This window comes from Artibeus jamaicensis, unplaced genomic scaffold (genome assembly GCF_021234435.1).
Source record: "Artibeus jamaicensis isolate MK-2021 breed Jamaican fruit bat unplaced genomic scaffold, CSHL_Jam_final contig_3126, whole genome shotgun sequence".
Taxonomy (NCBI): domain Eukaryota; kingdom Metazoa; phylum Chordata; class Mammalia; order Chiroptera; family Phyllostomidae; genus Artibeus; species Artibeus jamaicensis.
This window is the reverse complement of record NW_026521723.1, coordinates 6,167,866-6,188,028: the sequence shown is the minus strand read 5'-3', so window position 1 is coordinate 6,188,028 and position 20,163 is coordinate 6,167,866. Positions and strand designations below refer to the sequence as shown.

Here is a 20,163-nt window from a genome sequence, read left to right as displayed (position 1 = left end):
CAAGGGCATTGTGGTACTTGGTGGTCCTGTGTGTGTTGAAGATGGTGACGACAAAGTTCTCCTGAAGTATGAGGAAGAAAAGAAAAGTAGAGATGCATACACAGTTATTCTCAGAAAGAAACTGGCATTTGTGTTATTCGTTCTTATATTGATGATGTAAAGGCTACCTGGGGTTCCCTCTGGACCAAGTAGTTTCGAGTGTTGGGAACAAAGTAATTTAATTTGCCTCTACTGCTACTCTTAAGTCCCTGTTGGTCCTGATTTCAATTTTTCACTTCAGTTAAGCTATATAAGGAAGGGTTTTCCCCCTACCTGAACCTTTATAAATAATTATCTATGTATTGTACCCTTTGGATAAAGATTATAAAACGTATGCCCTTTCAAACTAAGACTATGTATGGTTGCATTTTCACAAGAGGCAGTCTGAACACCAGGTGTTTGTGAGTGGTCAGCCATGAAATACTAATGAGACAGAAAACCCCTTCATATTTTAAAAAGTCTGGCAAGCTTTCGATGTTGCCCATAAAGCCATCTGTCTGAGACAGCTGTATCTGACCCTAGTTTATGATGCCTCAGACTGCTCATTCTCCAAGACAGAATTGCTGTTAGGTTAGTAACATAGATCTCAGATTTTGTGTTACATGCAGCAGGTGGACTCACAATGCAGAAGAAATATTATTTTAGTAAAGTTGAATGTGATGAAGTCTCCACTAGAACAGGAATGATGTGTACTGTCTAGGAAATTGATGTGTTATATGTACTCCTGTGTGTGACTGTGCTGGCCCAGCAGTGTATGGAGCACAGTAGTCCCTCTCCACCTGTGGCTTTGAAATAACAGGCACTGCTCCAGTCATTCTCTAGTCCCTCACCCTGCTTTTTCTTCACAGACCCTGGCATTCTATTAATTTCTGACCAGAACCACTAGAATGCGAACTTCTTAAGAGTGACAGCTTTTTGCACTGTCTTTTCACCTGTGCCTGGTGTTTAGAAAGTACTCAATTTGAAAAATATTGGGTGACTACATATGTGCATGAATGCTATTTTATATTTAGAATTTTATAGGCAAACCATAGTTTAATCTTTATGGGAAAAAAAACCTTTTAACAATGATTGTAAGAAAAAAATCTACTTATATTCCTTTCTTTCATTAAAGTGAAGTCTAGACCCCAAAAAGTATGCTTTTAAGTATCATAGTTCCAGAAAATGGGTATACACAGGTATCTTTCTGATATTTGTGGAAGTGGAGCAAGAGAGAATGTAAATGAAAAAGACGCGTTGCAGACTGCGTTCCCTGGAAGTAGACACTGAGACAGAGTTTGGGGTGCGAGACATTGACTGTGACAGGAAGCGGCGAGGTGGCAGCTTTGGGTCAAGGGAGAAGTTCAGCTGTGATTTGGGCCTGACAAAGCCTAGGCCGACCTGGTGAGGAACTCTGGGCAAGTGCTGCCTTCTCGGCTCAGCGCAGACTGCTCTGGGAAGGACATAGCCCTGGGGGAGGTGGCCGTCAGCAAGTGAAGCAGAGCCTGAGGGAGCCGACAGCGGGAAGCGTTTCTCTGGCCGCCTTCCCTGCAGCTGAGCAGCAAGTCCTTCCCTGAGAGGTGACCTGGTGGTCTAGCGTCCTGACTTCCACAACATATTAAAACCTGTAACTACTAATTTGAGCAATTTTAAAGGGAGTGTGTGGCCATTTACTAAACTTTGTAATGTCTCCCTAACTGGATCTTGACACAGCAGCAGTGTTTCATGAACATTGGAAACTCTGTCCTAAGAAAGTAGTTCCTTCCATCAATGGCGAATGCTTACAGGGATGAAATTGGTTTGTTTTGGAAGCAGGTGGTTTTCAGAACATTTATTTACTTTAAAGTTTAAAAACTACAAGGTGGGGCAAAAGTAGGTTTACAGTTTCTTGTATGGAAAGCAATACAATAATTAGTAAATAATAACACAAGAGTAAGCTCTGTTTTGCGTGCTCACAACTGTAAACCTACTTTCGCCCCACCCTGTACATTTAAAGCCATTCTCGCTGTGCTTTTCCCTCTGACTCTCTTACCCCAGTGATGGCTTTGCCAGATCTAATTTTCAAAAAGATAATTCCTACAACTAGTAAGGGGTCGTTTTATGTTCCAAATTTCATTTTCAGGTTAGTTATTCAAATTTTGATATAGCTTTTCTTGGAAAAAAATATGGATGGATGTCAGGCTTTAAGGGTAGCCCACGAAGTTTTACATTCTCTCTGTTCCTCTGATTCCTGGATGTTCTTGAAGTGTGACATTTGGCCAAAGCCTCCCTCAGAGCGATCCTGGGAAAGGACACTGGCGCTGTATTAAAGCTCTGACGGTGGGGCAGGGCCCCCAGTGGGCAGGGTGACGTGGAATGTTCAGAGGGGTCAGGGGCGGGGGTAGGAAAGGGAGGCCCCGGTGGCAAGGTGTTAGGGGGTGTTCTAGTCATTCCTGTGTCTAACTTGAGTATGTCTACTGGAAACTGCCCACATGTTTGTGGAAGCAATGCTGTGATTATGAGTGGTCTTTGTAGCCCCCTCTATTCTGAAGCTCAGTAGAATCAGAGCAGCAGTGTTCTGGCAGCATAACACAGATGCGTCATTCTCCTCCCCCAGTGAAGGAAGATGGGAGGGAAGCTGTGCGCTCCCTGAATTCTATTTTTAAATGCCCATCACTTCATTTCAAAACATTTTTTAAGCATGCCATAGATACCATTCTTCCTTGAGGTGCTAAATTTGAAGTTTTAGAAACCAACTTCTGAATTAGACAGCATAAAACCAACTATCTCAAAAGGTTTGAACACAATCGGTTTTTAATTACTTAGCAAAAAAAATGTACCAAGAATGAGAGAATTTTTAGCTTAAAGAGCAAAAGCTGTTAGGAAGTAAAAATCTGGGCTTAGAATAAAAGGTGTCATCATGGCAAGTCTGTAATATTGCAATCAAAAGGGGGAAGAAGATGGATACTTCAGTTAATATCTTAAATACTTTAAATTTTCTTCATTTACATATTATTTACAATTCTCAACACAGTGTCCTTTCTGAGTAATATAGGGGAAAAATACTGTTCTGCAATATAACTTGCCCTATGTTACCACTGGTTCTGATTCCTGCTTGAGGAAAATGTTTTTTCTTCTTCTTTACCAAAACATTGGAGTGTTAGTCCTACTTTCTGTATTGGGACTATGAAAAGTCTATCGTTTCACAGGAAGAAGAACAAAAACACCGCGTGTTTAAGTGTGATGGAAAACACTATGACTGAGTAAATGCTTTTATTTTCCTGGTAATTAACCTGCACCGCCCTATCAGTTTTATATCTGGAGGTGAATAGGAAACACAGGTTAGAGAAGAAAGCTTTACTGCTTCCTGCACAGAGGAGGCTCAAACAGCAGTTCTTGCTGGGTGTTAAAGAGAATTTTGCTTGATCCTTGTGTGGTTTTGAACCTACACTTGAAATAAGATAGATCCTTATTTTCATCCTGGTATTATTGTGAGCCTATCAAGAAGTAGGACAAGGACTTTTCAAGGTCTCTTCCAAATCTGAATCCATAACTTCAAAGTAGTTGCTGTGGCTGAAATAGCAGCCGTGAGTAAAATCCAGACTGCGAAACTGTAGCCACATCACAATAGCAAATTAACCTCTCTGTGACTGCTTTCTTCTCTGTAAAATGGGGACACAGTTCTTCCCAGGGTTGTTTTGAGATAACCATAACAACTTGTGCACAGCACCTGGCCTGATGCTGCCATAGATTATGCCCTTGATGCATAATTTCTTAAAGATTTCTTTATAATTTTTCACCATTCTTAGAGATTGGGGTTAGTTACGTTACTTACTATGTGCTGTATGGCAGAACAGAATAAAGAAGCCCCCATCTCTCAATACTTACTAGCTTCTAGTTGCCATGAGTATTTTTGAGTAAGAAGCTTTGGTTTAAATTCGTAAGCCCTGGTAATGTCATGGTTTTGTTTCATCATCTGTAATATGGATTATTGTTGAAGGCCCACTAGAGTAAATCTGCTGTCACATAAGACCCCCCTACAGAAATAACTAAGGGTAATTTGAAGAAAAGTGATACAATGATTTTTTCTGGCAACAATTTAAGAGTTACCATTTTATAAGTAGGTTGTATTTCCTGAATCAACATAGCAGATATTTCTTATGTAATTTAATACGTTGGATGGATACCCAGACTATGTGCTTTTTTTCAGTTCTTTATAAACCTATAATCTTGAAGCCCATGCACACCCATTGCCCCCCAGCCCTACCAGTGTCAGTGCTTTGAATGTGTGCCTGGTGGGTGATTCGTCTTCATCCAGGACATCTAGTTAGTCCCTGAGACCTGTGGATGCAGCCTGTACAGTACTCTCCTACCCATCCCTTCAGCTGTCTAAGTCTCCTTCTTCTTCTCTGTCTGGGCTGTGTAACAGTAATGTCCTAAATGGTCTTGGGACATTAATCCCACCCCCACCCTTTTAAAAAATAGTTTTACTATACTCCTCTGTCTTACCAAAACATGACTTTTATCAGGTCATTCTGACTTCAGAAACTTTTGATAGCTTTTCAATGTCTGCAGGTTCATTTAGATAGGTTATAAAATGATAACTTTCGGGTCTGACTTTCAAGAGCCTTTGCAATTGGGTAACTGTTCACATAGCCAACCTTATGGTTTTCCACTGGTATAACTGTGTTCCAGGTAAACAGGTCCTCTCAGTTTCCAAACAACTCACGACCACATCTGCTTTCATTCCATCATCCTCTTTTCCTTTGTCTTTTTTCTAAAATGCCTTGCCATCATCTTTCTACCTGACTTATGATGCTCAAGGTTTAGCTCAAATTCTGCCTCTTAAGTGATGTCTTACTTTATCATCCAACCCCATTTAATTCTATGACCCACAAATCTTCATAAAACATCACTAGAATATTCTTTTATAAGGATTTTTATCATCTTATTCCCTCTTCCTAGAACAAAACAGTACCTGGCATACAGTAGACACTAAATAAAGATCTGTTGGATAACAAAGTCATTGTACGTTCCTTGCAGCTCTTCTTTGCCTCCCCTCTGGCTTAGGGGACAATATTCACATTCCTTAGCCTGGCTGTTAAGAGGCATTTCACAGTCTGTTCAACTCTTTTTATTTTTGCCCTCCAGGATTCACCTTTCTAAACCCTAGTCTCTCTGTGATCCTCACAAGCCATGCTTACACCTATTTTATTGTTTTTGCCTATGATGCTTTTCTGCCTATAAATTTTTGGCTTGTCTCTTTTCTAGTTATTTATATGCCATGGTTTTTGTGAGGTTAAACTGAAACCTCACATTGCCATTACAATGCACTTCTGTCTCTTATTCAGACATCTATAGTATTTACCACCTATAGTTTTTGAAGTGTATCAAACTTATTACCTGCTTTTACTGAAAAAAGTACAAAGAGAGATGTGAAAATTTCTCCTAATCTCAGCATCCAGATGTGGACATTGTATCCCTGAATCTGATAAAGGATATATGGGATTTTTGTGCTATTTGTGTAATTTTTGTCCAAGTCTGAAAAAATTAAACATAAAAATAAATTAATGAAGTAATGCAGAGTTCATAAAATAATTCAAATATGTAGTGATATTAATATATGAAGCAATGCAAATCAGTGAGGAAAACTGAACTATTCAATTAAATGGTGAGAGGATAACAAGCTATTCATTTGGTGAAAAAAGGTAGACCACTCCCTCATATCTTACACACAGATAAAACCCCCGTGGATCAAAAAATTAAAGAATGGTGAGACACTAAAACAAGAATGACAAGTGTTGTATCCATGAGTTGCAATAGGCATGATAAAGCAGGGCAAGAAAACTAAACACCATAGAAGAAAAATTCTGGTAAATCTGAATAACATAAAAATGAAAACCTTGTATATGTAGGGGTGGGTTGGGGTGGGGAATGCCATAAAGTTAAAAGACAAGTGATAAACAAGGGGAGTATAGTTGTAACCTATAGGACAAAGGATCAGGAGGCATATATATAGTAAGATGTTTCAGAGTTTGTGCTCTAGAGTAACGTTGCCTGGGCCATGACACTTACTAATGATGTGACATTGGGAACATTCCCTAACTGCTGTTTAGCTCATTTTACTCATGTGCAAAAATGGGAATAAGACACCCTGGGAATAATAACACCCTATGGTGTTACGATTGTGCACCTAACCCATGCTTGGCGTATAATGATAAGAATGACTGCTGTAATGTATGGGCGGATAGCTTTCTATTAGGCACTGTGCAAGTCTTGCATCACCTAACTTAATTCTCGGAGCAACTATTTCACTGAGAGGTAACTATCATTATCCCCATTTGACAGACAAGAACCCTGAGATTTAGAGAGATTGAGTAACTTGACCGATGCCTAGTGAGTGAGCAGAGGTGGGGCTCATCTTCTTAACATTTACAACATAAGGTGGCGATTTTCAATCCAACTTAGTTCCCTTTCCCGTGAGTCTTGGGACTACATATTCAATCTTGACAGTTAACTGGACATTCACGCCCCTTTCAGAAGGTATATGAATTGAGCTCTTCAGAGGAATTTGGGCATGGATATATCCAAGAAGTTGCCATGTCAAAGAAAAGAAGTTTTGTAGAAAGTCAGACCATAAAGAATTAAACTTATTTTGCATAATCTATATCACCAAGATAATATCTATAGTAGTTTCTCCATATATACTTCTTAGAGTACTTTCTTTTAAGAAAACTAAAAATTCAGAAATGATTTTATCTTACCACAGAATGTACATTAAAATAGCTAAAGCAGTAGCAAAGTTAGGTGTCTGATATAATAAACAGAAATAATACTGGAAGTTGAGGTCTCATTCAATAGTAATTTGAAATTCTCATTAAAAAATAATTAGTGGAAAATTAATTTTGTGTGAATTTGGGGAGCTTTTTACTTTTTTTAATTTGTAGGAGCATAATTTATGCAAATCTTAGTTCACATTATAAGTCAGGATGAAATTTTTGGATAATCTTAAAATTGAACCTAAAAAATGAACTTCATACAAGGGGGACCCCCCAAAAACCAGAAGCATCTTCTGGTCCTTTGTTGTACAACAGGCTTCCCCCACCGAGTGGGGGTTCTCGGAACCCATCTGTGTCAGTCTACCTGCTGGCGTTTTGCGTGTGTGTGGGCTTCAGTGAATTTGTTTAAAGATTTTTTAAATTTTATTTTTAGAGAGAGGCGAAGAGAGGGAGAAAGAAAGGGAGAGAGACATCAGTGTGTGGTTGCCTCTCACATGGCCCTTATTGGGCTGCAACCCAGGCATGCGTCCTGACTGAGAATCGGACCACTGACCCTAGAGTTTACAGGCCAGCACTCAACCCACTGAACCACAGCAGTCAGGGCTGAAGACTCTGTGTTTTCCCATTTCGTGACGGGTGATTTACAAGTGCACCTGCCCACATGGGGCCAAGTGTTCAGTAGTTTTTGACCAAAAAAACATCATGACCCCCATGCCCTATCCTCCCTACTCAACCAATCTTGCCCTCAGCGACTTTTTCTTTGTTTCTGTGGATGAAAAATGCCCTCAAAGGGAAATGTTTTGCTGATGTGGAAGAGGTGAAACAAAAAACAGCAGAAGCACTAAAAGGCATCAAAATTGTCAAGTTCAAAAACTGTTTTGAGCAGTGGAAAAAAGTCTTGATAGGTGTATTGCATCAAATGCAAAGTACTTTGAAGGTGACTGAAGTTTAAACATGTAAGAATAAATACACTATTTTTTATAAATGTTGTTTTTGGAGGGATCTATTTATTTTGGTAGATTATAGCCAGGGTTTAGTTTAACTATTCAGAACAAATATGAAAATACTTTTTGTATGGTATTAAACATTTTTCTTTATAGTAATGTGTTAAATCATTTACAGCCTGCCCTGGATTGCTAGCTCAGTGGATTGAGCCCAGGCTGCGAACCAAAGGGTCGCCAGTTCGATTACCAGTCAGGGCACATGCCTGGGCTGCAGGCCAGGTCCCCAGTGGGGGTCACGTGAGAGGCAACCACACATTGATGTTACTCTCTCTCTTTCTCCCTCCCTTCCCCTCTCTCTAAATATAAATAAATAAAATCTTTTTAAAAAATCATGTAAAATCTAATTTGGAAAGATTGAATGAATCACACTCAGGAGTTACACTCCTTTAATCATGAAGTAGAATTGACTTGTAGGAACACGAAAGGATTTAACTCTCTGCCTTAACTATGATTTGTTAGTCATTGGATTTTGAGCGAACACTCTCCTTGATTAAAACAGTTTCTTATTTATCCCTCTTGTCTAGCTTTTTGCTTATTGATGGATGGTAAAGAAAGAACACTAGAGACCCTTAGCAGAAACACCTGCTAATTAAGGTAGTACCATCCATGTTATATTTACTACTTAGCTTTTTGGCCAACCCTATCTTGAACAAAGCATCAAATGAGGAAAGATGAACAAAACAACGCCTGTGAGCAACCAATATAAGTATATCCACTTCCATTTTTAAAAATGTTTATGAGGATTCTCAACCTCATATCCTTTGCTCCCAGTGCTCTCACTTCTTTCCTCCTGAATTCTTACTTTACCTAAATCCTAACAAGCCTGGGTAGTAGGGTTCTAAACCCACAGCTGTGCAGGAGGAGGAAGAGTTACTCTGCAGGCAAGCAAGGAAACACCCAAAGGTGATCCCTTGTTATCTTGATAACAAGAAAAGCTACTGGAACACTTTAAAACCAGACAAGAATGGAGAAAGTTATAGCCATCTGGTGTTATTTACTGTGAGATCAGTCATGTTCAGGTTTCTCAGCCCTGTGGATGTCATTGTGTTACAGAATAGTACAGTAAGAGACATCAAAAAAAGGTAGTATTATGGTCAGTAAATGTTGGCCTTTACTAGTGTCCAGTATCCAGTCTGACAGTGATGCCTCATCCTTTCAAGAGACAGAAATTGGGCTTGCCAGTTGAAAACAAGCAAGCAATCTCCACTTGCGCTTGTTTCATTGCTAGTTTAGTAGTGGGATTTTCTGGTCCTCTCTTCATATCCATGTTCACTTGTAAGTCTGTGAATTCAGTTTCTGCCCTGGACATTGTGATGATCTATCTAGGTTCTACTGGCCAGCTCCCACCTGAACTTGTGATCTCTCTTTAACTTCCCATTTAGGGTCTCCGAGTCCCGGTAAATGTCTTCTCATGGATGGTTGAGCCTTTGAGCCTCACTCTTGGATTTGTTCATGTAGACATATATATTCCCTTGTCTAGACAAGTTGTTGTTTCTCAGTGATCAAGGGAAGTATTGTAGGGTATTCATGATTAGACAAGTTTTGGAAATACTTTCATTTACACATTCGTGCACACACAGACCCAGAACATAGTATTTCTTCAGATGCTTAATCATCCCATTAATATTACCTGGGAAAAGGGGAGATTACTTACTGGAAAGAATTCTGAGCGGACTTAACACTACATGTTTGATCCTTGAACTGGCTTTCATGGTGTGTCCCTCTGTGGAAGTCCAGGGTTGTTAAGGAATGGTGTAGACTGGTATCTTTGGTTTTTCCTTCGGCAGTGTCAGAGTCAGTTCTCATGAGTCTCTTTTTTCACAGGACCAATCTTTACCCCCATTAACTAGCTTCAGATTCTTCCTAATCAGCTGTAAATTCTTTGCAGACAGGGATTAAATCCTTTTGGGGGGGCTATTCACTTTTTTAAAATTTTTATTATTTTTTGTTTTTTTAAATATATTGAATATGCCATTACAGTTGTCCCATTTCCCCCCCCCCTTCATTCCCCTCCACCCTGCACACCCCCTCCGCCCACATTCCTCCCCTTTAGTTCATGTCCATGTGTCACAAGTTCTTTAGCTTCTACATTTCCCACACTATTCTCGCCCTCTGTGTATCTTTCCACACTGAGCACAGTGCCTGGATTCTCACCTCACATCTTATGGAAGCTAAACAAATGGCTTATTGGTAAATTAATTAATTATAAATGAGACTTTTGGATAGCCTGTGTATTATTGAGCTTCTAATTGGTTTTTCAGCAGCATTAACTGAAAAACACAATTTCCGAAGGGCTATGCTTTATCTTAGTTAATATTGTCTCAGAGAGGGACTTTGTCATGATGATAGAAAATTTTGATTAAATGGGAACAACAGTTTATTTCTCTTTTACTAATAGCTCCACATAAAATACCATTTGTTAAATAGAGAAACAATGAGAAAGGAAAGTTTTTCTCAAAGTACTATAACCAAGGCATGGTATGTAGTTTTAAAGTGATTTATACTTTGTATATAGAGCCTGCTCCGTTAATGTATCCACTTATTGGGCCTTTGGAAATTTTGAGTGAGGACTGAGGTTATGAAATAGATGTGTAAACATAGAAGTAGAAAGAGACTATATAGTTTGAATGAGTTAATGCTGCTCTCCCAAGCCTAATGTTCTCTTTTTGCCTTCAGTTAGTAACTGGGCCATTTCCCCCAGTATATTGTTTGTGGCCCAGGAGTAAGTGAAAACTTTTGAGCATTAAAACATTTTAGAACATTAGGAACAGGAGTTAGCAAATTATTGCTTAAGGGAACCAAATAATAAGCTAAGAAGGGTAAATGCAACTTACTAAAGGGCCCTGTAAAAAAATAAATAGCTTATGCACTAAGATATCTTAATGGAGTGTTTGATCTCCATGTACCCTACTCTTAGATTATGAGTCTGATTCAAACAGGGCCAGTGCTAACCCATCTGCATTTGAGAAAGTTAGAGAAATGTGCTCTTCTTTGAGTAGAAGTTTTGAGTATATTTTGTACAACTTGAACAACTCTGTTCAAGCCTGAAGAAAGTGAGAATCTGCAGGGGCACCCTCTCTGGCCTAATTTGGGGATTGCGACTCCACCCTCCTATAAGGAATGACAGAAGGAGGAGTGGGAATGAAGGGACAGGATTGTGAGTATTGGTTCAAGGAATTAATCAGTAGCATCCAGCTTCAAGTCACCCAAACACTGGTTCCTTAAATCAGGTTTATTTTTAAATCAGTGACCAGCATATCTACCTTCTATTAAGATTCATACCGAACTGCTGCTTGGAGGATATGCCCCTTTGGCTCTGCCTGGCTCTGTGGCATTGGGGTACGGGGGACCCATAACCCTGCAGGAACAAACCCGTGTATATACCGCCCACACGCCCCAAATATCAAAGGGCTCCCATACCACTAGCACTCCCACTGTCAGCCCCACAAGTCTTCCTTGTTTGCTGTGGAAAGCGAGCTAGTCACAGTCGGGCCTCCCAGAGCCAGAACAAGTAATGGGACGTACCATAAGTTGCATTACCTGGCTCCTCCAAGTATATGCATGTTAAGGGTGTCCGTGTGGAGTTGCATGATAAAGAGCTTTTGCCATGGCTCTAGGTTTTAACTGGAAGACCCAGTATCTCTTTTCCTGCCATCACATAGTCACATAACCTCACATATGTCTACTTTGTGAATGCTGCCATTCCTTCCTAGCTGTGGCGTTCTTCTGCTACCCTGGATTCAATTTATAGGGATGCACATAACATTCTAATAAGTACTCAAGAGAATTCAATGTTTCTGTATTCAAAGGAGTGCTGGAATGTTTAAAAGAGCATCTCAAACATTTTTACTTAGAGTTTCCACATTTTACTTTTCTTAAATTAATGCTTATATTTTTTAATACTTCTGGTTGTTTAAATAGGATGTAACAATAAATTCAGACCACTTATTATAAAATATAAAAGCATGTGTTAGTTATCCATCCTCTACTTGTGTGGTTAGAACTATAAAGACCCCTGAGTTTCTGAACAAAAAGCAATATATGTTCCTTTTAAGTCTGAGTCTACTCAGGACTTGGCTAAAGTGAGCCAGGAGGTGGGAGAGAGAGGATTTATGTCAGTAGTGCCCAGAGACTCACTCGGGAGTGAGTTCAAAGCTCCCAAAGACCTCAGGCTCCCTCTAAAATACAAATGCCAATATAAGGTTATTCTTGTACCTAGTGTTAGACTAGACTGGGGAGATTAGTCAGTGAGCTTCCTTCTAAGAAATGTCGTTTAGTGATGTAAGTTAACATTGAGAGTATAATTTACCATGAGGTTGTTTATACAGTGTATAGTCTTTTATTTTTAAGTTTTGTATTATGGAATATTTTAAACATACCCAATTAGAGAGAATATGGTAATGAACCCTCATGCAACAGTGCCCGGATGCAGTGGCTAACATTGGGACAACTGTGTTTCCCCTTAGAACACCCTCTCCTGTATTCGCCCCGAAATGGGAAGGTTCAGACATCATGTCAGTTCATCTGGAATATTTCAGCATTTATCTCTAATTTTAAGGACTTTTAAAATATATAACCACCATGTCATTATCATATCTATAAAATTAATAGTTCCTTAATATCATATACTCTTCCACATTCAGATTTCTATGATGTTCTCAACAACATCTTTTTGTAGATTGTTTGTTCAAATTAGAATCTATATCTTTAGGATCTTTTAGGATCTTATCTTTTTTGTCTTTAAGATCGGGGGTTTGTATTGTCAATAATAAATGTTTTATATTTTATTTTCCTTACTTTTCTCGTAACAAGGTACCTAAATGGATTTCTCACTGATAGTTTCACTAATGCTTTGTGGTATCTTTAAATATTGGTTATATATTTTTTGCATTTTCAGATTTATACGTACTCAGTACTGAAATGTAAAGGGCTAAGAATATGGGGAGAAAAAGAAAGGTTCCCTTTTTAATTCAAAAACAGGCATGAATTAGCCCTGGCTGGTGTAGCTCAGTGGATTGAGCATGGGCCTGTGAACCAAAAGATCGCGGTTCGATTCCCAGTCAGGGCACATGCCTGAGTTGCAGGCCAGTTCCCAGCAGGGGCCAGTTCCCAGCAGGGGATGCAAGAGAAGCAACCATACATTGATATTTCTCTCCCTTCCCTTCCCTTCTAAAGATAAATAAATTTTAAAAATAAATAAATAAATAGTTTTTTAAAAATTAAAAAAAAAATAGGCATGAATTGACTTTCTTACTCAACAGCAGAAACCAAGTGCAGAAATTTGGCCCGCACTGTATTTGAGTTCAGATAGGTCTGCATTAAATCACATTTTTAACCTACATTATATTTCAGCCTAACCAGAATATCACTTTAATTATGAGTACAAAAATCTATAAAGAATAAGCCCTTTGTTTTTAGGATCTTATCTTTTTTGTCTTTAAGATCGGGGGTTTGTATTGTCAGTAAGGAAATGTTTTCATATCAAATGTGTGTATGTTTCCTACTGTTACCACGTAACAAACCTAAATGGTTTCTCCACTTGATAGTATTTCCCACTGAATTAATTGTGGTATTTTAAAAATATTGGTTATAAAAATAGTTAAATGGTAATGAGAAAACTACAATAAAATTTACTTTAAAATAGTTGAATCATGTATTTTCTGCTTTTTAAAAAAATATATTAATTTTGCTATTCTACCAAGTTGGTGCATTATTTCCTTTCAACATGGATCAGGACAGAAAAGAATTTCTGCTGCCACTATAATTTTAACACTACCATGCTTGATATGAGTTGTGTAGTCCTGCTAAAATGCCTCACAATTTTACTACTTCTTTTTATAAACTCTCCATCTTGTGATATCTTTCCTTTCTTAGGATATGAACGAGTCTGCCAAACAAGAAGATATTTTAGAATCCACAACAGATGCTGCAGAATGGAGTCTAGAAGTGGAGCGTGTACTACCCCAGCTGAAAGTCACGATTCGGACTGACAATAAGGTAGAGAAGAAGGAGCACATTTTGCTCAAATAGACTTTTATAAGGCAAATTCAGGGGCAAGGGCACTCTCATACCAGTGATTTAAGAAGGGTGTTAGGGTTCAGTTTCCAGTTATTGTGTTATTGGAGACTTAATAAATTGACATTGAATGAATAATGTAATATGGTCAATGGAACAAAACAAGGAATAGATCTTTAAAATGTTTTGCACCACTTCATGTTTCCCTGGGATTGAAAGGTATTTTCTGAATATATTTTGATATATTTTTTGCAGTCATATTTTTGTTTAGGTGAATAGTGAATAAAATTGAAATTCCATGACTGAGTAGAGTTAGACGATGATTAAGAACTCTGCTGAATGGTAAAATAGATGACTTCCTGGAAGCTGCCTTATATTATCTATTAACTACATATGATTAGAAGTTAAATATTAAGAAAGTAATCAAGAAATCATGTGCAATAAGATCTGGGGATTAAGCTAGGTGAACTGGTCCATTTAATCAAGTTTCTACTTTCTTTTTACCTACAATTTATAAGTAAGAACTTCAGAATGAGCTAATAGGTGACTAGACAATGTTATTCTTGTTATTCTTTACAAAAGGGGTTAGAGAGACATCTAGGTAAAGAAATTAAAGGATATTCAACCTTGGAGGCTAGAAACAAGCCTCAGCATTATGAAACAATGTTCTAAGGAAGGGTGTCCGTCTGAAAACGAGGTCCCGTGTCTGCCCCCAAAGTAGAAGCCCTACAAAGATTTCTATTTTCAGAGAGCCCTGGAAGCTGATTTATTCTTAGAACATCTGGATTTGGATTTGCAGAACGGTGTCCTACAGCACGTAAGAGGTGGCCTAGACTCCCGGGGCATGGGGTGGAGCAGGATAAGGGGAGCGAAGGTGTTAACTAGACTGTGAATAGCTGTGAAACCAACTTTATCCAAGTAAGTGGGCAAATTCTACAGCCCGTTTACCATACGTTCAGTCATTGTGGAGGATAGCTATTGTTTGACTACGTTGAGAGTGAATTCGTTGTTTATGTATCTCTTTTCTATAAATACTCATTAATAAGAATTTCTTCGCTGATTAGATCTCTGCTGAAAGTCATAAGTTGCAAAATTATTTTTCTAAAAATTCCATTTTTGATAATTTAGTTTTGTTAGAACAAAGTCTCTTCCTAAAATTAAAAGTGACTATTATTGTGAATTAGTTAGAATGACATGTTAAAATAATTGTGTGGTTGGGAATGCTCAAGTACACCTTAATCCCACAAGGAAGCAAGTTTAATTTGTTTCCTTTAAAACTAAGTAAACTCTTGAAATCAAACATTTCCTTTAGAGCCCAGTACAATAACAAGAGTTTTTTAAATTTGTTAGTAAACACTGTCATTAATTTCCACATAATAGAAGTAACTGAATAAAAAAGACATATAAATGTAACTGCCAACATGTACATTTTTACAAAATTAAGTGCAGGTCAGATTCTGTTACAAACCAGTATCATAGTCATCAAAATAATGGGTTTGCAGGGAACCAGTGTTCTGCCTGGGGAGGGATTAACCAGTTGAAAGTTGGACTCTTAGTCTCACGTGGTACATGACTGGCCTTGATCTTGTGAGAATATTTGGTGGCAAATTAATTGCAATCAGGCTTTATAGGCAATGTTTCAAAATGTCAGATAAAGTTTTGGGTATTTTTTGTAGCATTTTTTACAGTATGTGAATATCACTTCGAATTTAGATTTTTGTGGTAAAACATACCAATGTAAAGTCATATTTGATTGAGAATTATCATTGGATCTTTGTGTCCAGTATTTCACAAACTTTTCTTTTGTCTAAGTATGTCAGTTGTAGCAAATGGGAAATACAACTTTATGGGCAACTTTTTATTCAACTTCTTGAAGGAAAATAAAATCATACACTGAGTTGAGAAAATATTGTACTAGTGAGTAGAGCAATGTTTTTGTATGTATCAGAAACACAAACCCTCCATGTGATCTTCATTTCTATGGTTCTGCTCCTGATCTAGCTGTCCTCTTAGTTTGTTTTTGTTTTAGGTGTGGTTCTTAGTAACTGTGAGTTTGCTGTCCTTTCACTGTTCATGTTTTTTTATCTTCTTTTTCTTAGACAGGGGAGTGGGAGAAGGAGAAGGGGGGATAAGGTACAGAAAATAAATAGCATAGACGGTAGGTAGAAGATAGCTGGGGGCAAGAATAGTATGGGAAATATAGAATCTAAAGAACTTGATACAAGTGGTCATAAACTAAAGGGGGAATGGTGGGCGAGAGGTGTGCAGGGTGGAGGGGAATGAAGGGGGGGAATAGAACTGTAATGGCATAATCAATAAAATATATTAAAAAAAAAAGAAACACAAAGAACCTGGTTACCTGTGCGGTGTCTCAGACCCATTATCCTCGTCACCAGAGGCTGACACTCCACCGTGGCAGTGGGTCCAATTCTTCCTCACTCTCGCCCCTGCCAACACCAAAACCGCGCCTTTATTTTGGCCAAAATAATAACCTTCACTCACATGAGGCTATTGTGGACATTTAGAGATTTTAACTTGGTGTTTGAGGGGAAAAAATGAATTATTTTCAGATCAATATGTTTTACTAATCACTGTTAGATTAATTTTTAAGGAGCATAGATATGTGGGATATAAACAATAAAGGGCTTCCATTATTTAAATCCAATATAAATTTCTTTTAAATGATCTTGTGTTAGTAGTAAATAAGCCCATATTTATTGGCACTGAATCAAATGTTTGTTTTCCTTTACTTTTAAGTTAATTATATTCCTTGTATGCTTCCTAGCAGAGAATTACAAAAAAGCAAATCTCCTTTTCTGTCCTGTTTGCTTATAACATGTATGCTTTGATGAGATCCTATAGTATACCAGTATTTCACTTTGTATATTCTCCGTGAGGTTGCCATCAGGTTCTTATTGCAGGCTAGCTTGTCCCTGTTTCTGGCAGCACTCGTTACTGTTGCTAGTTCTCAAGAATGTAAACAGATTTTATATTAGCTTAAACAAATTACAATTAGGAAAATAAATATGTTGCCCAAAATCGAAGTAGTATGTACCACAATGGGGATGAAAGATTTTTGTCATGTGCTAGCTCGAATGGACTATACTATAGTTCCCTTTTTAGAGTTGGTTATAAAGGGCGCTTCCTGGCGGTCACTTGTAGAGTCGTTATACACCCAGAGACCCAACTCAGATCTGCCCAAACTAGGAATAACTCAGCTAAAGGTAGAGCAAGAAGTTTTGTCATGAGAGTCAATAAATTCAGCCAAATCCTAGGTCATTCCACTCTAGTTAATACCTCATTTATGATTACGTGAGTAGGCTCAGGAATTAATTCCTTAGAAGGGCTGTCTGAGGACATCTGCTCAAGGAGATGTCAGTATCACCTAACATTATAAAGTCATCTACAAGTATTGTTGCTTCACCGTGACTCTGTATCTTTTACTTTTGTTCTCTCCCTCCTTATTTTTTTTTTCTGTTTATTTCTCTTACACTTTTCTTTGCTGCTGTGTTTTTATCTTTTGGATTGTTCTCTATTAGACCCAATAGTACTCACAAGTGTTACATTACTACTTTGGTGGAATTTAAAACTAAAAGTAAACATCTGTGATTATTATCAGAATAGATTTAAATCTATAACTAGTCAAGAATTATTCTAATCTCTGAGTCTTTTTAAAATACAATTTTGTTTTTGATTATAAAAATAATATGAAAGCAATATTTCAAGGGGAGAGGGGGCAATCAGCATGCTGTGAATTAGAAGGCAGCAATCAGCCCTGACCCACATGACTCGGTGGGGCATCACATGCCTGGGTTGTGGGCTTCTCCCCCAATCAGGGCACAAGAAGCAACCAATCGATGTTTCTCTCCTTCTCTTTCTCCCTCCCTTCACTTCTCTGTATTTGTAAAATAAATAAATATACCTCAGTTGAGGTGAAGTAAGTAAATTCACCTCAATTTGTATTTGTTAAATAAATACAAAGTTTTAGAAGGTAGCAATCACACATTTAGTCTATCAGTTTCTCATTTATTCAACAAAAGTTTCAGAAACTTAGTGGAACTGTGGTAGCCATAAAGACCCAGAAAAAATGGAGCCTGTCTCGCACACCTTCCCTTGGTGCCCAGGATTTATACTTACACCACTTACTAGTTGCGTGACACAGGGCAAGGTACTTTACCTCATCAGTAAAATTGGACTAATTATATTACTACTTTACAGAGTTATTATAAAGCATCAAGTTCAGTGTCTGACACAAGTCAGTACCTAATAAATGTTTATTATTATGTAACAATATTGCTATGATAACATTACTGTTTTCTAGCATAGCCCTCTTATATTCAGTGCCTATATCAGTATTTAGGAAGGATTTACAAAATTTCATATGCTTTCATCACTAAAAAGAATATTTAGAAACATCAGTCTTATATTCTTACATGTGGATATAATCAGATTCATGTAAGTATCATTTTGGTAAATCTTTTTAATATGATGATAATAATAGTAACTGATATTTACTAAGTGTTCGCTGTGTGCCAAGTGCTCTTCTTAGCACTTCACATATAGTAACTCCTTTAATCCTTTCCATGACCCTGTGAGATGCAGGTACCTTGGACTACAGATGAAGAAATAGAAACAGAGAAGTAACTTGCCTCTGCCTAGTAAGTGACAGGTAGATATACTGCAACCTGCTCCAGGCTTGTAGCAATTGATTAGTAACAATATACCATACTGGCTAAAGGCACAAATTCTGTATCCAGTTTGCTTGAGTACAAATCCTGATTCTAACTCCTAACTCCTGGACACTGTGGACAAGTTATTTAAACACTCTGTGCCTCAGTTTCCTCATCTGTAAAAAGGGCTTCGTTATAAAACCTACTTCAAAGAGTTATTAAAAGGATTAAATGAATTAACATATGTAAAGGACTTACAATGATGCCAGAAGAATTACTTAAAATATTTTGAACATTATTTCTGTGTATTTTTGGGTATATAGTTGAGATTATACTTCTTTTTTTTAACATAACATCTTGGGTATTTGCACATATCCTTAAAAATTGTAAACCATAACTTTCGTGGTTGTCTGTAATGCTGAAAGATTACCACGAATCTCTAGCTGAGTAGCAGGTAGCAGACATGGCTTGGCCAAGCTCAGCAGATCAGGATCAAAACAAGAGGTCCACAGTCTGGGTGGGGGAATGACAGGGCGGAGTCATGCAGGAGCTGGTGGTTAGACTGTGGGCAAGCAAAAGAACCATAATATCGAAGAACACAAGCCAATGGTAAGAAATGGGATCTGTCATTGAGTCATTTTAGAGAAACAAATTGTTGTTGAAGTTACACGTCCAGTTAAAAGGCGACACATGGAGAGCAGGACTCGGAAATGAAGAAATGAAGATTAAAAGAAATTAGATTTGAAAATCTTGTGTAATTACTCATCACTGCAGGAGTGTACATCAGATCCGCCTTTAGGTTGTAGCTGCTGTTACTTTTTTTCAGTTGTGCGAGGGCCTCTTCTCCAGGGTATTTTATGACAGTTATTGAAAGATAATGTTTTTCTATATAACTGAAATATTTTTAACTCTTCAATAATATATATTTTTACCTTTTAGGTGAATCAGTTGACAGTAATAATAGTAGTTGAAACTGAGCTGCCAAAGAATTCTACATGTCCCATGTTTCTGGGACAGTAGAAAATGTGGATACACACACACACACACACATTTAACTTTTTCTGTTTCTGATTGAGTCACTAAATACTTAATGCTTTCATTGAAGAAAATTATTCCATCTTTGAGTTTTCTTTTTACTATAAAAGGGGAAGCCTTTATTTGACTTTGTGGAAATAAACAGAGAGCACCTAAATGAGAACAAGCAAAGGCTGTTTATTCAGTGCTTGGTCTATAGCAAGGGAGCCATCCACCATCGTTTGCATTTGGCAGAGAGTCAAAGGCAGGCAGGAGGATTTATGGTGGGGAAAGGGGAGGCCTCATATATGTTCAGGTGACTAGAATTTGGAGGCAGGCCGTCTAGTAGCAGGGCCTCCTATGTGGTTGATTAGGGGAGTATATTTGGCCTTGTCTGATTGGTTTTACATTGGAAGTGGTCTGGGGAAAGGAGAAAGCTGGCATTTATTAAATCTTGATCATTTGGGGCCTATTGCTACAGAGCTTGGCTTCCTGGACTGGTTGCTACAGATTGTGGGTCAGAATTCTATTTTGTATAATGGTCTGGCTGTTGTCTTTTGTCCATTTGTGTATAGTCATGTGCAGTGTTTTGGTCAATGACAAAGTGCATATGTGATGGTGGTCCCATAAGGTTACAATGGAGCTAAAATATTTCTATGGCCTAGTAACACTGTAGATGTCATT

At 38.0% G+C, this 20,163-nt stretch overlaps 1 protein-coding gene across 2 annotated transcripts in view; it reads left to right on the top strand.

The window, feature by feature from the left end:
• IFT57 (intraflagellar transport 57) overlaps positions 1-20,163 on the top strand; it is a 68,080-nt gene that overhangs the window by 24,862 nt on the left and 23,055 nt on the right. For both annotated transcript variants that reach the window (XM_037148875.2, XM_037148874.2), the window contains exon 6: positions 13,655-13,777. In XM_037148875.2, coding sequence (XP_037004770.1) covers positions 13,655-13,777 — 123 coding nt within the window. The remainder of the gene's footprint in view (positions 1-13,654; positions 13,778-20,163) is intronic.